General features: G+C 48.0%; 1 protein-coding gene across 1 annotated transcript in view; it reads left to right on the top strand.

Annotated features, from left to right (window-relative positions):
• The window catches only part of LOC147888980 (putative serine protease EDA2), a 144,682-nt gene that overhangs the window by 54,645 nt on the left and 68,286 nt on the right, over positions 1–21,751 (top strand). The window contains exon 9 of the mRNA XM_087392576.1: positions 8,784–8,892. Within this exon, the coding sequence (XP_087248702.1) occupies positions 8,784–8,892 (109 nt within the window). The remainder of the gene's footprint in view (positions 1–8,783; positions 8,893–21,751) is intronic.

Below are 21,751 nucleotides of genomic sequence, written 5' to 3' on the forward strand. Positions count from 1 at the left end.
AAGATGTTACTTCAGCAGGGAGTCGGCTCTTGTGTCCCGCGCCGAGGTGGAGAGTGGCTACCGTCCCTCAGGTGGATCTTCACTTCCGCCCCGCTCACTCAGCCCCGCTCCCCACTCGTTCGTAGCCTCCTCATGGTTTGGAGGCGGCTCCGTCTCAGTCTCATTCAGTCCCCTCCCAGCTGTCAGGAGGAGATCGATCGATAGCCGCTTATCTGGAACGGTCAGGTCAGAGATGCCGAGGGTCTTCAGTTGGGGGAGAGATCACATATCAGGTGGGACGGCTGGATGAGGGGGCCAGCCCGATCCCTTCGTGTTTGGAGGGATACGTACAGACATCTGGAGATGACTGATCTTGCAGACGCAGCTGGAGGTGCACATGGAGCCCAGGCGAGACGTACGGAGATCGACGGTGCGATCCCAGCTGCTTGGTTGGTTCCACCTGAGCATCAGATTCTCATGCCTGGTGACACCCGTTGGCTGGGACAGTTCACCCCCCGCGGCATTCCACTGGTGATCGCAGGACGCTTGGATGACTCTTCTATCTCCTTCGCGGTCTCTGGGGATGGCCGACTCAGGAGAGAGGGTGCGCTCATCGACCCCCTACTCCCGTGGTAGAGGGTTCGGGTCGTAGGCCTCTTGGGGAAGGTCTGGCGTACCGACCCTAGCATCGAGCAGGACCAGGTGCAGCTTTGGCGCCTTTGGCTCTGGGAGGGGTGGGCCTTGTCAGAGCTTGAGTGGGACCCAGGAGAGTGGTGGTGGCCAGAGATTGTGACAGGACAGGGGCCGACCTCCTTCTTCGCCTACAGTACGACTCTGGGCAGGCGAGTTCTCGGGAGGATGCAGTGCCGCCCCCCCACCCAGCGACCCAGCTGGTACGCACAGGGTATTTCCAGGTTCTTTTTGCAAGCATTCTGGAAGGCCTTGTGGGAGAGCTGGCGGCCGCGGAAGATCTCATACTTCCTGTGGCTTCTTGCCCACAAAGGTCTTCCAGTGGGGAGCTGGTTGAGGCAGATAGGCCAGGACGGTTGCTGCCAGATTTGCCATGCGGATGAGGAGACACCAAAACACTGCCTGTGGAGCTGCACGCGCGCCCAGGAAGTGTGGAGGTGGACTTTTGGGATTCTTACTCGCGCAGCACCAGAGCTAGGATTGATCACTTGGGGCGCGTTCTGTTGGTGCAGCACCGCACCTGGTCTTCATCACCTATTCGAGGCATGCCAGCGGGACCCCACTTTCCTTATTACACAGGGGACGTGGAGACCGCTCGAGGGCATCCCACAGCACCTAGCAGAGGCTGATACAGGAGTCCGGGAGAGGCAGCCAGTCTGGGAGATTATTAGCAGCATCACAGGGTGGCACATCTGGACCTCGCGCTGCGCGCAGATCCTAGGTGGCACCTCCTTATCTACTGCCCAGATCATGGCAGAGATTTGGAGTGAGATTATTCATACTCTCAGAGGCCATTGGGACCAGATTCAGGGAGACTCCCGGGCCGGTGAGGAGAATCGGAGACGCTTCCTCCAGGCTTGGGACACACAGGGCCTCTTCTTCGCGCAGACTACGCAGGGCCTTCGGTGGCATTACTCACCACCCCGATGGCTGTTCATTCATACTTGTCTTATCCCTCCGTGAGAGGATGGTTTATTTTGCTACCTTTTAGGGCTGCGTCCGATTTGTGAACGCAGACGTCAGCTATACGCTGATCTCTTGTATCTTGTTCTCGAAGTAATATAATTAGCACTGTTTTTTCGGAAAAAAAAAATTAGCTCCTCATGATGGGGGAGATGTTGCAGCCAACTTTGTGGAAGAGTACTATGCCTTTCTGTCTTGCACTTCAGATTTTTCAGTGGGTAGTTCAGATGCTACAGCCACTAATGATGATGACCCTTATGCTTTTTTGACTTGCAGCTATGATCCTTCAAAGGATGCATTCTCTCTCTGTGTCAATGAGACAATGTATACTTGGTATTTTGATAGCGGTGCTTCAAAGCACATCACTTCCAAGAAGAGTCTTTTTGTATCTTTGCATCCTCCACCCACAAAAAAGAAGGTGACTTGTGCAAATAATTCTTCTTATTCAGTGTGTGGACTGGGAGACATTATTCTCACATCCACTGGTGGCACAGATTTCAGAATTACAGATGTTCACTATGTGCCAGGCATAAAGAAGAATTTGCTTTTAGTGTCCTCTCTTAATAGAGGAGGATTTCAGGTTTTTTATGATGAGTGCGCAGTCAGAGACAAAGAGAATGACTATGCTCTGATGTTGTCTGGCACTTTGTATCGGGGTCTTTTTCAGCTTGATTTATATGAAAAAAGATCCGATCTTGCATTATTAGTGAGTACTCCCATTGCTGCGATGAAAATTCAGCACATACACATGCTGAATTTCAGATTCCAGCTTCTTCAGATGATGTGTTTGAGGGGATGCTTCCTATAGCATTTGGTTCCCTGCTGAAAATCAGAATTTACAATTTATAGCCACCTCTTCTTGATCCACATGCCCCGATTCAGCCACCTGCTGATTTTGTATCTCCACAGGGTGTGGATGAAGTTGTCAGGCAAGAGATTGAAGAGATACACAGCTAAAATAGTCCCGAATTGGTTGCTTCAGACTCTGCGGGAGAGTAGGCTTGAAGCCCCATTGCCTGGCTGGACTCGTAGTGTAGTAAGGCACGCAGGGGGGGCTCTTTCAGTTGAGACAGCTTATGCAGGGACTCTTCTTGATGAAGAGGAGCGTGACTCTTTTGAAGAAGCAAATGATAATGTGCATTGGATGCATGTCATGCACAATGAGTTGCAGTCCATAGAAAAAAATCAGACTTGGGATGTTGTGGATTTGCCACTAGGTAAGCATGCCATTGGTACCAAGTGGGTTTTCAAGGTAAAAAGGACGCTAGATGGGTCTATTGACAGGTACAAGGCAAGGCTGGTTGCCAAAGGCTATGCACAGAAGAAGGGCATAGATTATGAGGAGACATTTGCTCCTACATCTTAGATGACCACCATAAGGTTAGTTATTGCAATGGCTGTAAATTTTGTTTGGAATGTCCATCAGTTGGACATAAAAACAGCTTTCCTTAATGGGGACTTGCAGGAAGAGGTTTATGTCAAGCAACCTCCTGGATTTGAACTTTCTGGCAATGCACTTCAGGTTTGCAAGCTTAACAAAGCTTTATATGGGCTGAAACAAGCCCCACGTGCATGATATGCCAAAATAGATTCATTCGTGGCAAGTAAGGGATTACAAAATAGTCCCACGGAAAGCATCCTCTACATCAAGAAGGATGGGGGGGATATTTTGGTCATCATTCTTTATTTAGATGACATGCTGCTCATAGGGTCAAATGAGGATATAATTGCAGATTTCAAAGCTGAGTTGAAAGCTGAATTTGACATGACAGATTTGGGCATGGTAGATTTTTATTTGGGGATCCAGTTTATACAAGACAAGTGTGGCATCGTTATGTCTCAATCCAAGTATGTGTAGAAGCTCTTGGATAGGTTCAACATGCATGATTGTAAGCCTATTGCCACTCCCATGGAGCCGGGGCTGAAGCTTACTATGAATGATGCTGGTGAATCAGTGGATGTCACACTTTACAGCCAGGGTATTGGATGCCTCATATACTTGTGCAATACCAGGCCCGATATTCAGTATGCAGTATCTCAGGTGAGCAAATATATGCACAACCCAAAGACAACACATTGGCAGGTTGTAAAACGCATCTTCAGATATTTGCAAGGCACAGTCTTTTGGCTTGATGTTTTCCAAGAGGGGTGACTTGTAGATGCATGCTTACAGTGATTCAGATTGGGTTGGAGACTATGATACCAGGCAGTCCACTAGTGGTAATTGTTTCTTTTTGGCCAACGCTTGCATTTCTTGGCTGAGCAAGAAGCAATCTACAGTGGCTACTTTCTCATGTGAAGCTGAGTACAGGGCAGCTTTCACACCGACAGTTGAGTGTGTTTGACTGCGACATTTGTTTGCTGATCTTCGTCTCATATTGGAGGGTCCTTCTTCAATTCTCACTGATAGTCAAAGTGCTATAGCAGTGGCAAAGAATCCTGTGTTTGATGCTCGCACGAAGCACATTGAGTTTTAATATCATTATGTCAGAGAGAAGCTACATAGAAGTTTGAGGCATTTCGCAGTGCCCTAAACTTATCTCCTTTTGGTGATTGATCACTACCTTGTACACCACATTGGCATTGTAGGGGGGTGTTAGAATTATTATTTTATTCTAGGTAGTGGCCAATGTAATGTAATAAGGGCACTTTTCCCTCTCAGAGGTTTTTCATCCTAACCATGGTCTAATCCCTAACTACGGTTAGTGATTAGATAGGGTTTTGTCACTTAGACAAAACCCTTATCTCTTTCATTGTACTTCACTTCAGTGACTTCAGTTCAGTACACTTTGAAGAGTGAACTACATTCAGCTCACTCTCTCCATTTTGCACACTCTTGCTCTTGCTTCCTTTCTTTTCTCACAATATGATGATCTCATGGAGTTCTCCAGGTAGAGAGAAGTCCTCCTCCTAGTTACCTCAATGCACATACAAGGAACATATAAGTGGAACATCGTGGGATGTCTTGGAAATCATCTCCAGGGAGGTCGATCAAATGATCGACCCGCTTTACTCCATCCTCCTTCAGTGCTCAGGCTAGAAGCCTCCAGAACACGTGGCCAGCCATGCACTTGCTGCCACGTGTCAAAATGCCATGCACAAGCCTTCCCTCCCCCTCCCCCCACACCGTGCGCCCTAATTAATTGGAATTTCTACTAACTGGGAGGTCCTATTTGCATTGTTATTGCCTTTGCTGCCTGCTTTCATTGGCAGGTACATCAGTTTGATATCAAGCCAGCTTTTCTTCATGGGCATTTGAAGGAAGAGGACTATGTTTCCCAACCTCCTAGCTTTGAGTTTGAAGGTTCTGAAAGCAAGGTATGCCACTTAAAGAAAGCCCTCTATGGATTGAAGCAAGCACCTCGGGCTTGGTATTCCAGGGTACATACTCATCTGCTCACACTTGGCTTTCAGAATAGCCCCATAGAGGCTACCCTTTACATCCGCAAGAGTGGGACAGATTTGCTGATTTTAGTCCTCTATGTGGATGACATGCTTGTGACTGGGACACATGCTAAGCAAATTGCAGATTTTAAGCTTGATTTGCAGAAGACATTTGCTATGTCTGCTGATCTTGGTCTTTTGCACTACTATCTAGGCATCCCATTTGCTAGCAGTGAGGGGTGCATTTTGATGTCACAATCCAAGTATATTGGATAGCTTTTGCAGTGTTTTCAGTTTGAGAATTGCAAGCTAGTATCCACACCATTAGAGCCTGGTTTTCAGTTCTCTTCTGAGGATGGCAGCGGTTCATGTGATGTCAATCTCTATCAGCAGGCAGTTGGTTGTTTTATTTTCTTATCCCATACGAGACCCGATCTACAATATGCTGTCTCATAGTTGAGCAGATATATGCACAGCCCCTCTACACACCATTGGCATGCCGTGAAGCGTGTCTTCAGGTATCTCAAAGGCACTTAGCATTTGGGCCTTCTTTATGAGGCTGATACTTCACTTGTTATGCATGGATTCACTGATAGTGATTGGGCTGGCCGTTCGGACACCCGTGTGTCACATAGTGGCAACTGTTTCATGCTTGGTACTTCATGCGTTTCTTGGTTCAGCAATAAGCAGAGTACAATTGCTACTTCTAGCTGTGAAGCTGAGTACAGAGCAACTTTTACCGCTACAGTAGTGTGTTTGGCTTCGGAAGCTACTTGCAGATCTTTATGCATGTCAGATTGCTCCTACCGTCATCTTCACTGATAGTCAGATTGCTTTGGCTGTTGCACGGAATTCAGTTTTCCATGCTCGCACAAAGCATTTTGAGGTTCAGCATCACTATGTGAAACCGGCCTTTAATAAACAAAAGGACAGTGAGCTTCTTCTACTTAGTCATAAACTTCATAAATGGCCACAATGCAAGCTTCAGTCACTTCAATTGCTTAGCACAACTTAGAAACAAACTTCAGCAACAACAAAGGTGAGGCTAGAATGCCCCTGCTCAATGAAAATAGTACACAATGCACCCACTGGCCCCAAATGCCTTGGCGCCCCTTTTGGAATTTATTTAATGCTTCTGAATGGAAATGCTTTACAACAGGGCTTCATCGCTGCACTGTTCCTCTCTGCAAATCTACTTGTCTTCAGGGCATCTAATCCAAGTGCACCACTAGAATTCCAACTGGCAAGGCATACTCAGGCATCCACTTTTGATCAGACCCAACTGTGAGGCATTCAAGCATCCATACCACTGGCAAACTGAGCTCAAGGCAGGCCTTAAGGCTATCACATGCATCCACACTGTCCTTAGGCCTACCACATGAATACCGTTGCCTCTGAGTGCTTGCTAGAACGTGTAGGAGTCCTGAAAGGACTGCAAGCAATACGCATGCACTGCAAAAAGCTGCAAATCAAGAAAGAACAAAGATAAACAAAACCTGGAATCAATTCCTACTGTCTGGGGCCAGATCCTTCCTCGCACCTATCCTCTGTCCAGGCCCCCCTGCAAGGTGCAGGTGACTTCCAGCAATCAGGATAAGAGAGAAATGAAGGTAGAGAGCGGAGGGTGAACAAGAAAGCGCTGTAGAGGAAAGATGGTCCACAGATCTGCCCCGAAATAAGTGCCTTGGGTTCTGTGCCTGAGTCCTCCTAAGAGAGTATGCCAAAAGCGACAGGGAAAGTTCCTCCCAAGAATAGCTCCAAGGGCCACCACATAGCAACAAACATGTGCAAAAAGGTCTAGAACAACAAAAGATAACCTTGGGCACATGTTGGAGGCAATTGTACACATCCGTACATGGTTTTCGTACAGTCGTACAGACGTACGTACAGTCCGTACGAACAATTTCAGAAAGTCAAAAAATGACTTCTAGCACTGCCCAGAAGTGCGTACTAGCCTTGGAACAGTTGAAACAGGCTTAAAACAGGTGAAAATAGGCTTGAAACAACTGAAACAGCTCAAAAACTGCACAAGAACAACTGAAAACGTCCAGCACCTCTGGGAGAGTGAGGGGAGAGACATGGAAGGTGGGGAAGGGCATGCATACACATGTATGACATATGGCACCTCCTCCTTGCCATTTGCCCCTTCATTAAAGTCCTAACTCCCATACCAAGGACAACGTTGGTTGTCCTTGGGCCCAACTTTTAGACCCCTCTTTTAAAGCTTTTGCCTTGCCCCTAGGATCTAGTGGTGCACCTAGACTTTGCCCCTAGGGACTTCTAGGAAGGGTGCACTTCCTCTAGCTAGTCTCTCACGGCCAAACCATTACTACACTTAACCATGGTTAACATTGGGTTAAGCGTGGATTGAGTTACAAATATACTTTACATCAGTTTTCACGTCCCCGTGACACTATGTAAAGATTGTTAGCAAGTGATATTCAATTGTCTTATGTCCCCATTGAAGACAACTTGGCAGATCTTTTTACGAAGTCTCTACCTCGACCTAAGTTTGAAGCTTTTCGGCAAGCTTTAAACTTAGTATCTTTTGTGACTTGATCTGTTGTACTCTGTACAATCATAGGTTGCTAATCCCTACAGGACGAACACGTGTAACCATGACATTAGATATTTAGGTATCCTGAGCCATGTCCAGGATACTTCAGCCCCTACCATGGAGGGGGGTTTGTAGGCCATTCTATGGGCTATACGTAGGTGCCACTTATTCCTTGGTATGTGCTTTGTAGGCCTAGTTATTGTCAGTTAGGTCTGCTGGTACAGTTAGTTTATGTACCACCTAGTTCAGTTAGGACACTTAGTCCAATTAGGGCATTTATCCCTAGGGTTTTGTCATATTGGCTCCCTCTTGAGCCTCTATTCCTTGTAGCACCATTTTCAATACAACAGCTCGTTTTTGGCTTTCTCCACTCATTTTCTGAGCTTCCATTGCCTGCCCTAGCCAATAGTTGTAGTTATCCTAATCCTCTCAGTTTTGAGTTTTAGTTCTTGAGTTTCTTAGTATTGCACTCACCAAGGGCCCTAGCAAGCCGTTGCATCAGCCCATGGTGGCTTGTATGGCAAACTTTTTATATTGTACCTTGTCTCATAGGCCCATCAGGCCACCGAAGATGTTAGTATATCGTTTTTTCTTTGTTTCTTTGTTTCTTTCTCATTCCCATCTACTCAAACTCAAACAACATTTTTAGGTTTCACCTTCTCAATTGTTTTTGCCAATGAGTGGGTGACAAGCATTATTCATCCATCCACTTGATACAGTCATACAGCCATTTAAAGGCAAATAATCAACAATGATGATAAGAATATCATGCACTAGTTTTTGTAGTTGGAATCTTCTACCACAGCAAAAGCTCAACACATTCCAATGGAGATTTTTTTAATACCCATGGCTGTGCACTAAGCCTAGTCATTGTAGGGGTTCCCCAAGGGTCTAGATTTGAGGGATGGTCTCGGTAAGCTTCTCCTCGTGAAGTAGGCAGTCTAGAAGCCTAAGCCTTCCGAAGGTAACCCGTGTGCTACATGTAACCTCATCAGTAAGTGGCCTGACGTTAATATTAGTTTTAAAGCTTCCTTAAGAAGAGTTGTGTGTCAATGCTCAACAGGTGCATGCTGTGAGATATCTCATTAATTCATAAATTGTATGGTATTGATTACTTTCTTTATCTTTTTGAGAGGGAGTGGTCCTGTTTGGTTGTGAATTCTTGGATGATTTAATGAGTTTGTATTGTTTTTGCCTTTTTTTGCCTCAGGAAGCGTATTCTGAATATGTGAAAGGATATTACCTTGGGGTTTTTGGTGCATCAATTGACACATATGATCAAGAGCATTTGAAAGAGACAAAGGCTGGACCGGGAAGTGGTGAGGCTATGTTTGAAGTCATTTGTATCAGTTCTTTTGTTGAATGCAGCATTGATTTTTTCTGTGCAAGTTTCTTGTGTAAAGAAAAGGAAGTGAGAGCATAAGAATGAAATTCGTTGGCATATAAAAGCTCTGAAATTAATAAAACCATCAAGAGGCTTCGTTTGATGAGTGCCTCCACTTGAGTGAGTATAGAAATTTCTCAACTCGCTTGAAATGAGATGAAGTGGGTCCTTAAGGGGCCTGCTCTAAATTCTTATAGTAGCTATGCAGGAGCAAAGACTGCAAGACTTTTTCAGGAACAATAGTCCTTACATAGTCTAACTAGTGGGTATATGTAGCCATTATTGAAAGCACAACCTTGTTGAGCTCTAGGTTTGGACATCGTTACTCTTTTGGTATCTGTTTGTATACTCAAAGGATATGACAGGATAAAGGCTTGTATATTTTGCTGCCTCCACTATAGTGGAATTATTATGACTCATGTGCTCTCAAGTTATGGATATAGATAACATGAAACCTATCTAATTCCAAAGCAATAGGGTGAGCCTGCAAAATCACTCTCATTTATGTGGTGAGACAAGGGCTTGTAAGATCATAGACATATAGGCAAATATGAGGCATGCATGGTTGTAAAAATAAGCATTGAAAACAAGCTGAGTATGTAAACTTGGTCATTGAACTTTCATGTTAACAAAAGAACTTATCCGACTTTGCATATTTTGCTTTGTGGCTAGAGGAGTGAGATAAAAAAATAGAGGATAAGTTTCAGGAATGGGATGTTTTATAAGAAATCGTACAAAAGACAAGGCAAGCATGCAAACTTGATCAAGGCAATGTCAAATGGGCCTTCCCTCACTTTGCCTCTTAGTTACTAGGGGGTGGGAACCTTCCTATTAAGGTCGAATGTGCATCGTCGTTGCTACTAGTTCGGCTCTTCATCATGTGGCACCCTCCGTACGTCCAGGTATATGTGGCCTTTTCTAGATGGACAGCGGAGTGCCAAGCAAATGTGAATCAGCTAATGATGCTCAGTGTGATGGCAAGGGGGAATGGACAACTTAGAGCGAAGTGGATAGCAAAAGAGAGATGAAAGGAAAGTTTTGTTGGAATTGGTGCATGCATGCAATAATTGGAGATTGATAGAGAAAGAGAAACACAAAAGATGCCAATTCTTTATTCCAAGCTTCACAATACAAAAGCACTCCACTGACACTAACAAATGCTCATCCCTACGTGGCTTGTTGCCTCTGTGTACAAGCAATCCCTATCAAGCCACAAAAGAAAACTACGAGCTCCTAGCACTTAGAGCTCATCCACACAAGAAACACACGACAGCTCCAAAGTTGCTGCAGATATAGAAGTCGTGGAAGATCCGCATGTAGTTGTGAAGAGCCAGAATGTTGTGCCAGCGCTTCCATCCAAAAGCAAGAAGAGGTGCGACACCTTAGCCTGCCCTAGAGTCACATGAAGGTCGACTCTCATGAGAGCTAAGAGCTCACGACCCTTCCATGCATGCAAAACCCACAGAGAAGGTGACCGTCACCTTCTTGTGGAACCACGTAGAAGATCCCTTTAGATTGTGCCATATCGCCCAACTCCTTCATCCCTTCATCAACCTTAGCAAAGCTCACTACCCCTTAGAGGTTTACTGATCACACTAATCATCACAAAAGCTAACAAGTTTGCAATCATTGTACTTCAAGAGGTCCTTTTGTTACTCGGGCGAATCGGTTTGTATACAAAGAGCTCTACACTGCACAAACAACTTAGAGCGAAGTGGGTAGCAAAAGAGAGATGAAAGGAAAGTTTGCAATCATTGTACTTTAAGAGGTCCTTGGGCGAATCGGCTTGTATACAAAGAGCTATACAGTGCATTCCACACACACAAGTATACCTTTTTCAGGAATGACCCTAACTCCTAGAACTCTAGAACCTCATAAACAAGACGAAGGTTTGACATTCATAGTGGTACTACCCACCGCATTTACAATGGCTCGTCCTACTCTTGTTAGGAGAGTGGGTGCCTTCACTTTTATCGGTCTGGTTTGATAGAATTCGCCTTAACGAATCCTTCCTGCATGGCTTTTGACAATGTCCTCCACTTGGTTGGTTGACTTGTTGTCTAGTGGTATAACAATGTGTTTCTTAGTGTCTGTGCTGGCCGTGCTGCTCTACTATAATATCAATACTCACTTGCCATCTGTGGTATCTCCCTGTCTGGCCCCGCTGTATCCCCCAAAGTCGCTCCCCCACTCTCGAATCTCTTGTGTCTCCTCAAAGTTTGTGAAGAGACCTATGGATTTTGTCCAGTTGATCCGCGCACCCGAGACCTCACAGGAGATAGCCAGGGCTCCCCGGCAGCTCCTCCTCCTGTCTGATTGGGAGCCTCAACCCTGTGAGTCCCGCTACCTGTGATCTCAAGTAGTAGCCCAGAGCCTCCACAACAAACAAGAAGACGAAGGGAGCAAGGGAGCAGCCTCGACGGACCGAGCGAGAGAGAGAAGGCCTTGCCTATGTGTCCACCGATAAGCATCTGATTAGAGCTGCCCGCATAAAGCGCAGAAACTCCTATGATCTATCCGTCTGAGAAACCCAATCTCCGCATAGTACCCTCCAAGAAAGACCACTCCACTCTCTCGCAAGCGTTCTCAAAATCCAAGAGAAGGACGGCCGAAAGCTGTGACTCCTCCCTGGACCAATCCAGTGCCTCCCAGAACGTGAAGATGTTGTCCAGGATGCTGCGCTCCTGAACGAACCCGGTTTGAGAATTGTGGATGATGTCAGTAAGATGGGGTCATAACCGCAAACTCAAGACGTTGGCGAGGATCTTGTATGCAGTATCAAGCAAAGTGACTGGCCTCCACTACCGGATGTTTGACCTATGTCCCCCTTTCGGGATCAAACAAATCCACCCCTTGCTCAGGGACTGAGGAAGGGAGCCTGTGTCGAAGATCTCTTGGCAAGCTAGGTGGAAAGGGGTGGAGATGATCTCCCAGAAGTTTCGGAAGAAGGCTACAGTCAAGCCATCCTCGCCAAGACACTTCTGGGTTGGGAGAGCCTTGACGGCTTCCGAAAGCTCCTCATCCGTGAAAGGCTCCTCCAGACTCCTGCACAAATCCTGCGAGACTACCGTCAGAACGTGGTCCCAACGGGCCACAAGACACGCTGGGTGGAGTCATCCTCTCGTCTAAAGAGCTTGCTGTAAAAACCTATGGTCAGGTTTAAAATCTCTTGCATATCAGTATGCATGATGCCTTGCGAATCCCATAGACGTTGCAACTGCGTTCCTAACGATCGTGGCCCGCCCAGTGGTATGAAAGAACTGCTTTGTCATCCTATCCCCATGTTGTACCCACCGGGCCTGGGAGGAGTGATAGGAGAACTCAGCCCGTCGAATCTCCATGTCCTGAAGCTCAAGGCGCGCATTCTCAAACCTGCCACTAAGCCACTGGGATCCTGGGTCTTGCTCCTTGAGCCTCTCTATGGAGGCGAGGTCTCTTCGCAGTGCCCGCTTGCAGTTGCCCGCTTGCAGTCGTGAAGAGCCCTCCTCCATCTAAGGGCATGAGCCTGCAACTTCTCACTGCACCTCTGGATCGCGTCGGCCACCCTCGAAGCCCATCCCTTGCAGCGTGCTATCTCTGACTGCTGCGAAATCTCTGCCATAACCTGCTGAATCTCCCCATCTTGCAGGAGGTCCTCTGGAATGCAGACCCCCTTCTGGGGAAGACCTCGGCGGGGCTGCTCTAAGTGGAGTACTACTGAAGAGTGGTCTGACATCGTGGTGCCTGCCAGAATCCCGGTAGAGCCGCCTCTGTACAGTGCCCAGTCCCCAACGTAGAAGCGGTCTAGCTCTTAAGAAGTCCATCATGTCTCCTCTGTCCGAAAGAGAAAGGAGGAGGCTGCCTGGTATCCTGCTGAGCTTTGGCTCTCACCACGAGTCTCTGTCAGTCATCATCAACTCTGCTACTGGCATCTCAGAGAAAGAGGCACCGCCCTGCTTGTCCTCCCCTAACCCCAGGTTGTTGATGTCTCCTCCAACAATCCAGGAGTCTATATCCGAAAGACACTATGTCAGCCTCCTCCAAAAGGCCGGACGATGCTGTCTGCACGTTGGGGCATATACGTTCAAGATTCTAATCTTGGACTCTTCCATCCTAACTCCCATCCAAACTGTCCATCTGGCCCTGATCATAAACCTTTGGAGCCACTGTCTGTAAGACCGCGAGATGTAGACCCGTCCACTCCATCGTACTGCAGGGGGACCACACCTTCAGGAGAAGGTGGTGCTGTCGTCTAATGTACGATGCTGAGAACATTTGCTCCTGAATCAAAAGGATGTCTACTGCCCACCCAACCTACCCTCTGCAACTTCTTCTGAAGGATTAGGTATTGTGGTTGACTACGAGCATGATCATGGAGCCCGTGCACGTTCCAACTCACTATGGTCCAGCTCATGAGGAGGGGGATGCAGAAAACAAGGCTCTCCTGTGAGTGGGTGATTGTTCCAGAAAGAGTACCTTATGTGACTTTGCCGGGGGTTTGGAGGGCGAGTAGTTTGTCTGTACGTAGGTGTACTAGGGTGGACACCGGCTCAATGCCAATCTTCCGTGCCCACTTCATCATGAGGAGACTTTCACCCCAAACAACTATGCACACTTCTGGAGTGGCCAATAGTATGCCTGATCAATCTTTGCCTCAAGTGGCAATCTGATAACTCCTACCGTCAAACCACACAGTGGCCTCTCCCGCGTGAAGCACAGCTAAGAATTCATCTTGGCACCATGGGCGTGCCAAAGGTTTTGTCCGTGTGGCCCCATCTACTGATCCATCATGCGTGAAATTTGATCTCCTAGCATAGCATCAAACACCACTTGGGACCACTTCTCCAACCCTATGAACTCCACACTGGGTGTGTCTGGGAGTCCACTATGCTGATCGAACTCCCTTTCTAGGGCTACAAGATCACAAGCGTTACCTCTAGGGGTAGAGAGTAAGAGTTCGAAATCTCTAAATAATTCTAGGGTCCCAATCTCCAGAAGTCCCACGGTAAGGGACGCCCAAGCTGGAAATTGGGAGCTGTTGACGGGGAGGATGAGCCTCTTCCCTCTGGCTCCTCCCCCGAATGGAGAGAGGGGATGGGATGCTACAATGAGGAAGCAAAAGGGGGCGTTGTCTTACCTTTGCTCGTTGGCAAGGGAATCGAGGCAGGGGAGGGGGGGGGGTTGAAGAACCTGCTAAGGAGGTGGAGGGGGGATTGGGGGGGGAGAGGTGGAGGGAGGGGGACGAGTGGTGAGGATGACCATAGCAGGAGGGGCAAGGGAGGGGGGGGGAGGGGCCAGGGGGAACTCAGGAGGAAGGGGGGGGGGGGAGGGCGAGTAGGGGCGACCATAGGCCCCTCCCCTGCTGATCAGGCTCGTCGGGGCTCTGAATCCGCTCCTCAACCGCTGCTAGGCCAATGTCCGCGGGATAACGTCCGTAGCTTCCGCCATTGCAGCATCAAAAGCCCCTGGATGCGGATGCTAGACCTCCATCCCAGGAGGATCACTTGGTTGAGCAGTGGCCTTTGCCACGGGGGGGGTGGGTCTCAACGTATGGGCTCCTGCTGCTGCTCCTCCTCAGGTGCCTATCGAAATATACTCTCTCTCTCTCTCTCTCTCTCTCTCTGTGCATCTAGCTCGCTGCTTGCGGCGCTTTCGAGCCTTTGTTTGCTTGGTTTCTTTTTCTTTTTTACCTAGGTTCAATCCCCTTCTGAAGGGGTCACCAAGGGGGTCCGAGACGTCTGCTGCTTCTATCTGGGGGGGTGCTGGCTACTGACTCTACCGGCTCGGCAGGGGGGGCTTGGCCTTGCCCATGGGAGCAAATCTCTGGCTAGGTGACCCATCTGTATGTAATGAAGACACTGGCTTGGTAACCGAGGAATCTCCATTCGCTAGCGAAGTATACCTTCTTCAAGGGTCTCTAGAAAAATCAACTCTGGAAGGGACTCTGGGCGCTCAACCACTAGTCTAATCCTGGGGACCCCGTCATCTGCTACCACTGATGCGGTTGAATCTGGCAGTACAATGCCAAATCTTCGACCAATGGAGGGGAGAATGGCTGTGTATTCCTTTGGGAGCCCTGGGAAGCGGAGCGTAACGAGAAAACGGGGAACATGTTGTGTCGTGTTTATGTCCTCCACTGTAAAGCCATGGTACCCAGGGAAGAGGTACACCAAATGTGGGCCAAGGAGGATGGGGCTCTACTCTACAAGTTTGAGCAGGCATAGTCAGTAGACCAGAGTCCAGCACCCCTTCAGATAGGAGCAGCAGGAGTCTCAGACCCCCTGGGTGACCCCCTCAGAAGGGGACTGGACCCAGGTTAAAAAGAAAAAGAAACTAAGCAAACAGGCTCGCAAGCACCGCAGGCAGAGGGCTAGACGCAGAGAAAGAGACAGTGTTGTCTGCGAGGCACGTGAGGAGGAGCAGCAGCAGTAGGAGCCCTTACGTCGAGATCCACCTCCCCCGTGACATCTATATGAGACTCTTGCTGATGCAGTTTTCATGTATCACAAAAATAGCCACATGTAATACAATACCCATCTATTTCTATATCATTACTTCAATAGGTTTACTATTACTAGTCATTTCTTTGAATCAAATTTGTTAATTATGTCGCTTGTTGAGCTATCTCCTACCTTTCCAATATGCCTTTTGAAGAAAAATTTCTCAAAATTTACCATCCATGCTTTATATACTATGGGAGGTTCACCTAGAAATATGCAAGTATACCAACTGGGGTTCAAATGGAGGGGTTTTTCAATTTAAAAATCTCAAGTGAATTTTATGAAAATGTATTATATTTGGGGATTTTCAAATTGAATTTTGGGAAAAATCGTAAGTTTGTATAGAAAACGGGTCTTTTATCCATTAAAATTTTATTGATAAGGAGGTTTCTCAATACCCCTTGAACACACATTGTATCTAGGGTTCCTTAATAGTGCACCCCCTTGGATAAATACAAAGGCTACACTATTGCTTATTCCAAAGGGGGCCACTAAGAAGCACATTTGTATGTAGTTAGGGGCCACCGCCCAGCTAGATGATCCTCTTGTGATGGAGGTTCAGGGACCGCATCCACCCTTGCATCAGCAGTGAGCCCCAGGAGTTCTTGATGAGGCGATGGCGGACGTTAGCCAGGCAGCGGCGACAGTTGAGGAGGAGAGGATTCAGAGCCCCGACGAGCCTGATAAGCAGGGGACGCCTATGGTCGCCCCTATTCTACCCCCTTCCCCTCCCCCTCCCCTTCCAGATCCCTCCCCAGACTAGGAGACAACCTCCTTCTTGGTGACTTCAATGCACGCATAGGTGACAGGCAAGTGGGCCTACTTGACTGTACATCAAACTCTCTCATAGTACTAGAACTAGACACTGCAGAGCTTGGGACAGTGAGACACTCAACGGATGCATCACACGTGATGGGATACGGCCGGCATCTACTTGACCTGGGGGCTATCCATGACCTAATCATATATAATGGCCTACAAAGATGGCCATTATTTGGTGGGTTCACTTGTTTCCCACATGGCGGAGGTACTAGTACAGTGGATTACATACTTAGTCCCCTATCCTTCACCTCACGGGTACATGACTTCATTGTGCCCCCTCCCCCGCTAGGTGCTGACCACTCATACCTATCCTTTAGTATTTGCACCACTATGTCGCATTGGGAGGCTTGGGTATCATTGATTTGGAGATGCAGAGCAAAGCCCTTCTGGGCAAGTCGGTTGTTCGCGGCCTCACCCCAGGTGCAGAGCCTTGGAAGCTCCTCTTACAGTGAGGGCTTCCTAAGAACACCCCACGCACCGGAGGACAGTGGTAGCCTTCACACAGATGGATCTTCTCAGAGGCCCCCCTTATAGGGAAGGGTTTCCCCTTGATGAGGAGCCTTCACAGGGTCTGGCAAAGACTAGCAGAGGGTCTCATTTGCGCTCCGCCCAGATGGAGAGAGGAGTTTGAGTGGCAAGCCCTTATGTGACACTCAGAGATCCGAGATCAGGAGGGGCGTATGCTTGGGCAGCGGACTCACATTGGTTGGGCATAGTGTGACAGTGGTCCGGTCGGGTCTTTCGGTAGATGGAGCAGATTACCCATGGAGGCAGAGGGGAGGCTTGGCGCCATAGCGCATTTGTGAGGGGCAGGGCAGCGGATGAGAGAGATTGACCTAGCCATCCAGACTTCGCGTTTGGAGGGACATCATTTGGTTGGGGCAGTTTTCTTAGACTGGTGTCCCCTTGAGGATGATGATATAGCGAGGCAGCATGCACCCTGGCTTCTTCTGTGTAGGACCTAGAGACCTACTTCATCCGCTCACTGAGAAAGACCGTGAGATGGATGGGAGTCTTGCTTGTGGGAGGGTAGACCCTTGAGGGAGGTCCAGTGGGATCCTGGAGAGTGGTTCTGGCCCTCCAGGGGCGGCCTTGCCGAGCAGATGGACGAGGTGCCCTTCTTTTCCTATACCACACGTATTGACAGGAGGCTTCAGATGGACTCTGCGAGGTGGACCCCCTCGAAGGAGCTGCGTTGGGTGACCCAGAGAGTGCCCCATGATGTCCAGCCGTTCCAAGCTTTGGACGCGGTTATGGTCTAGTTTTCGGCCGAGGAAGATATCCTACTTCTAGCTGGCCGCCCTACATGGAGGCTTGCCCATCGGACCGTGGTTGGAGCAGATGCGAGTGGAGGGGCAGTGCCATTGTTGCTCTGTTGGTTTCCAGGAGACGAAGATCCCGCACTGCCTTTGGAGCTGTCGTAGAGTAGCGAGGATCTGGATGGGAGTCCTCAAGATCATGACCCGTATGCAGAGTCTTTAGAGGGACCACACCTGGGGTATGGTGGCCTGGTTGACTGAGGGAGGACACGCGTTTCAGATTGATGAGATCTCCCTAGCCTACCGGATAGCACTCCATGAGGGAGTCCCTCCTGATAGGCCAGCTTCCCCTTCTCCTCCGGAGGACAGTGTTTGGGAGGTGGTAGCCAGTATCACCACGTGAAACATTTGGGTGGCTCACTGCTGCAGTCTCGCGATGGGTGAGCATCCGGTTCCACCCTCGGCTACCCTGGTCCCCATTTGGCAGGATATCATCTACACTCTACGCTCCACTTGGGAGCGTGGGACTCTAGGCTCTAGAGTGACTATCGAGAGGTGTGCTCGTTTCTGCAAGGCTTGGCCTGCAGGAGTTTTCTACATTTTCACTCCGCGAGGGATTCGCTGGTTGTATAGTCCCCCCACCTGGCTGTTAGCCCCTGTACCAGAGATCCCCAAGGCAATGAGCTGGGTTTCTCTGGAAGAACAGGCCAGTTTTTCTTTCAGCCTTTTCCTTGGTTTTTTCCATACTCAGCACCTTCGGGGCTGTTGTTTTGTATGAAGTCTTTCAAGCATTAATAGAAGGTTCCTTTCTCTTGCCCAAAAAAAAAAAAAAAAAAGAATCCCAATATACACATGCGAGCTCGTAGCTCAAGTCTCTATCTCCTCTCTGTCCTGGTACAAGGTTGATCAGAATTTCATCACCTCCTCGTCACCCCACCTTCATTTGGCTCCTCCTTGTTAGAAATCTCCTCCCTTCCTTCCTATTTGTTGTCCTTCTGTATCCCCTAAGCCATTTCACCGCTTTGTGTCTTGATGCCTTGGGCGACTTTTTGACTGGCTAGCCTCTCCTAGTCGGTGCAATGTACCTACTCCACGTGCACCTCCTAATGCATCTCATTGGCTCAGTGTGCATCTCCTAGTGCATGTGAGTGGTAGTCAGTTGGACCGGTGAGACAACGTTCGTTGGCAAATGGTTCTTCTCCATATGCGCCACCATGTGCTATGGTGGACCAAATGGCAATGTTGATCATGTGCTCGGGTCGACCAAGTGACCATGTGTCTTGGTCAACCAATTGACCATGTCCACCCATGTGCCCTAGTCAACCAAGTGGCCATGTCCACCATGTGCTTCGGTCAACCGAGTGACCATGTCCACGATGTGCTGCGCTCGACCAAGTGTCCATGTCACATCATTTGGTCTTGTATGCATACAAGAGGAGACTATAAGATAGCAGAGAACAAGAAGAATTGTATTGCTTGAAATATCTGGAGTGTGTCATCCATACAACGAGGCCTCTTTAATAGACAGTGAAGAGCCACATGATAAGGGGTGTGATTCTTTTGGCCTGGAATAGGTAAGGACGTCCATGATTCCTTTCCCCTTTTCCTTGTCTTTCTTGTCTATCTTTGGGCTTCTCTGCTATCCCCTTTTCCGCTAAGAGAGAGTTCTAGAGTGATAAAGTGGGGCAGTGGGGGGTGCTCTATCCGACCTGTTAGGCTCTGAACTCACCATCGAGATCATGTGGGCAACTGTCGCTATATGGGGCAGGACTACAAGGCAATGGAGGAGGCAATGGCAGAGGTTGCACGAGTAGTAATGAGAGCAGCAATGAAGATACAGCAATGAGGCAGGTTCAGCGGGGCCAAGATCCACATCAATGTGGCTTGATGGAGAAGCTGGAGCAGAGGCGGGGAGCTGGAAGAGATATGAGGGTGAGTTGAAGGGTTGGCACTAGGAGAGAGGCGAGGGCCCTAGGAAGTAGAGGCGAGGGGTCTGGGGGCGGAGGTGTGTAGGGCTGTGATTAATGCCAGCAAAGTTGGGGGGCAATGAGCAGAGTGGGGCTGCTCATAGCAGAGGCATAGGTCTGGGGAGAGAGGTGAAGGGCTGGAAGGGGGAGGCGATGGGATGGGAAAGGGAGTCACAAGGTTGGGGAGGCACAATGAGCATGGGGGGGCTCGTATAGCAGAGGCATGGGACGAGAGAGAGAGAGAGAGAGAGAGAGAGAGAGAGTCTATTAACGTCCACGGAAGACCAAGAGATCTATGGGACAATGTGAAAACCAACTAGTACATCAGCTTAGGGAGGGCATAGGGCAGCTCCCAAGGAGTGCAAAGGCAGCTCCATTTTATTTAAAGTACCTACGTGATAATCTAGATAAAACATAGGTATATATAGCTGGCCAGTTTAAGACTGAGAGTCTTTTGGTTTTGATTTAAACTCTTTAATGAGTGCTACTCCTTCACGATAGACTGCCCATTTACTGTCCTTCCTCGCAGCTCGAACCTCTGCTAATTCCTTTGCCTTATCCTTCAGTTGAGCTCTTGTGAGTTATTCGGCTATCCATATCTTAGTCCCTTTCAGCTTATGAGATTGTCATAGTACTTTTATACGTAGGTATCGTGAGTTGAATGTAGTGATAGCATGACCATCACGCCTACTGATCTGGACTGCTCGAGCATCGTCAGGATTGTCATGATTGTCATCTGGGTCAGCTGTCCAATCAATAGTAGGCATGGCTGCTTTGACATGATTGAAGGTATCACTGAATGATTCCTCTTCTTTATACCATTCATTTAGAAGCCCCCCAATTCTGATTTTCAAAGCATTATCCTTTCTAGCTGCATGTTCTTTAATCTCTATATCAGCTTTGTTGACCTTTGCATCAAACTCCACAATCACATCCTTCTTGGCTGTCTGCACTTCTGTTTGAACTAGATTCTTGACTGTAGAGACTAGTTGAAGGGTAGGGGGGGAAGCATTACATGACTTTACAACCTCGTCAATGACTTCCTTCTTACCAAGTCCTTCCAAAACTTGAATTCTAGTTATGGCATCTACCAGTTGCATCTTCAGCTCTCTCACTTGATCCTGTAGGAAGCGAATATGTTCATTGAAGATGCAAGACATGGAATGGAATGGAAAGGAAAAGCAAGACTAGGAAAGCATAATGGAAATGAAATAATGCGAGAAAGAAATATACAACTAAGCAAAGTACTTACATGATCAAGAAAGGCATGAGGCTTGATGAAAATGACAATGAAAGTACAATGCCTTTATAGGATAGGCACACACACTAGTGTCAAATGTATATGGGATAAGTCCCATAGTGACACATGGCACTCTAGGATATAAAGTAGTATAGTACTACTCTAGAACACACTAAAAGTCACTCAAATTGACTCCATTTCCTAACACCCCCCCATGGAGGAAAGGTAAGGGACTACTGGAATGGAACCAAGAACAGAACATGACAATGATGGTCATCAAAACTGTGCATGCCGGTGTAGAACTAGACATGGCTCCCACACAATCTCAGAGGCAAGTGAGGGCTCAGAGGCTAGTGAGCATAACATAGAAATCTCATCTAGCATGGCTCAGAGGCTCATCATGCATGGATGCATGATCAACTCAGAGGTCTAGGAGACCAGTGCACCAACAAATAGACCTATCAAAGCCAAAAACACATGGTTCCCACAGTACATCCCCACCTAGCTCCAAAGACTAATGAGGAACATGGAGCCACACACCAAAAATATAAAAGAAATACATCATTTTAGGACTATCCAAGGCAGAGGACCTTTATTGACTCAACACACATGATTTATTGCATTCATTTTTTGGAAATACCCCCAGGGCAGAGTACCCAAATATATTATGCTTTAGAAAGCAAAATCATGATCTCCATCATCCTCTAGATGCGGGAGACGGACTGTAAGAGCATGATCTTGTGTCGGCGGGTCATCTTCGTTTGCATCATCACTAGTGGCGGATGCCACCCAACTGGCATGATCCTTCGATTGTTGTTGAGCAAGCTTCTAGTAACACCTGTCCTCCGTATGACCAAGCTTGTTGCAGTAAGTGCACTTGAATGGCTTGAATGTCTTTCCTCGTGCTGGTGGAGTCGATGGCCTAGGTCTCCATTTGCTGGTGGAGGCAAGTGCCTGTGTAGTATCCGTTGAATAGAATGGAGATTCTTTGTTGCGGGGATCCTTTTCAAGCAAAAGAGACACCATA

Source organism: Dipteris shenzhenensis, chromosome 21, assembly GCF_047967505.1.
Source record: "Dipteris shenzhenensis isolate YYH24624 ecotype China chromosome 21, Dip_SZ_1.0, whole genome shotgun sequence".
Taxonomy (NCBI): Eukaryota; Viridiplantae; Streptophyta; class Polypodiopsida; order Gleicheniales; family Dipteridaceae; genus Dipteris; species Dipteris shenzhenensis.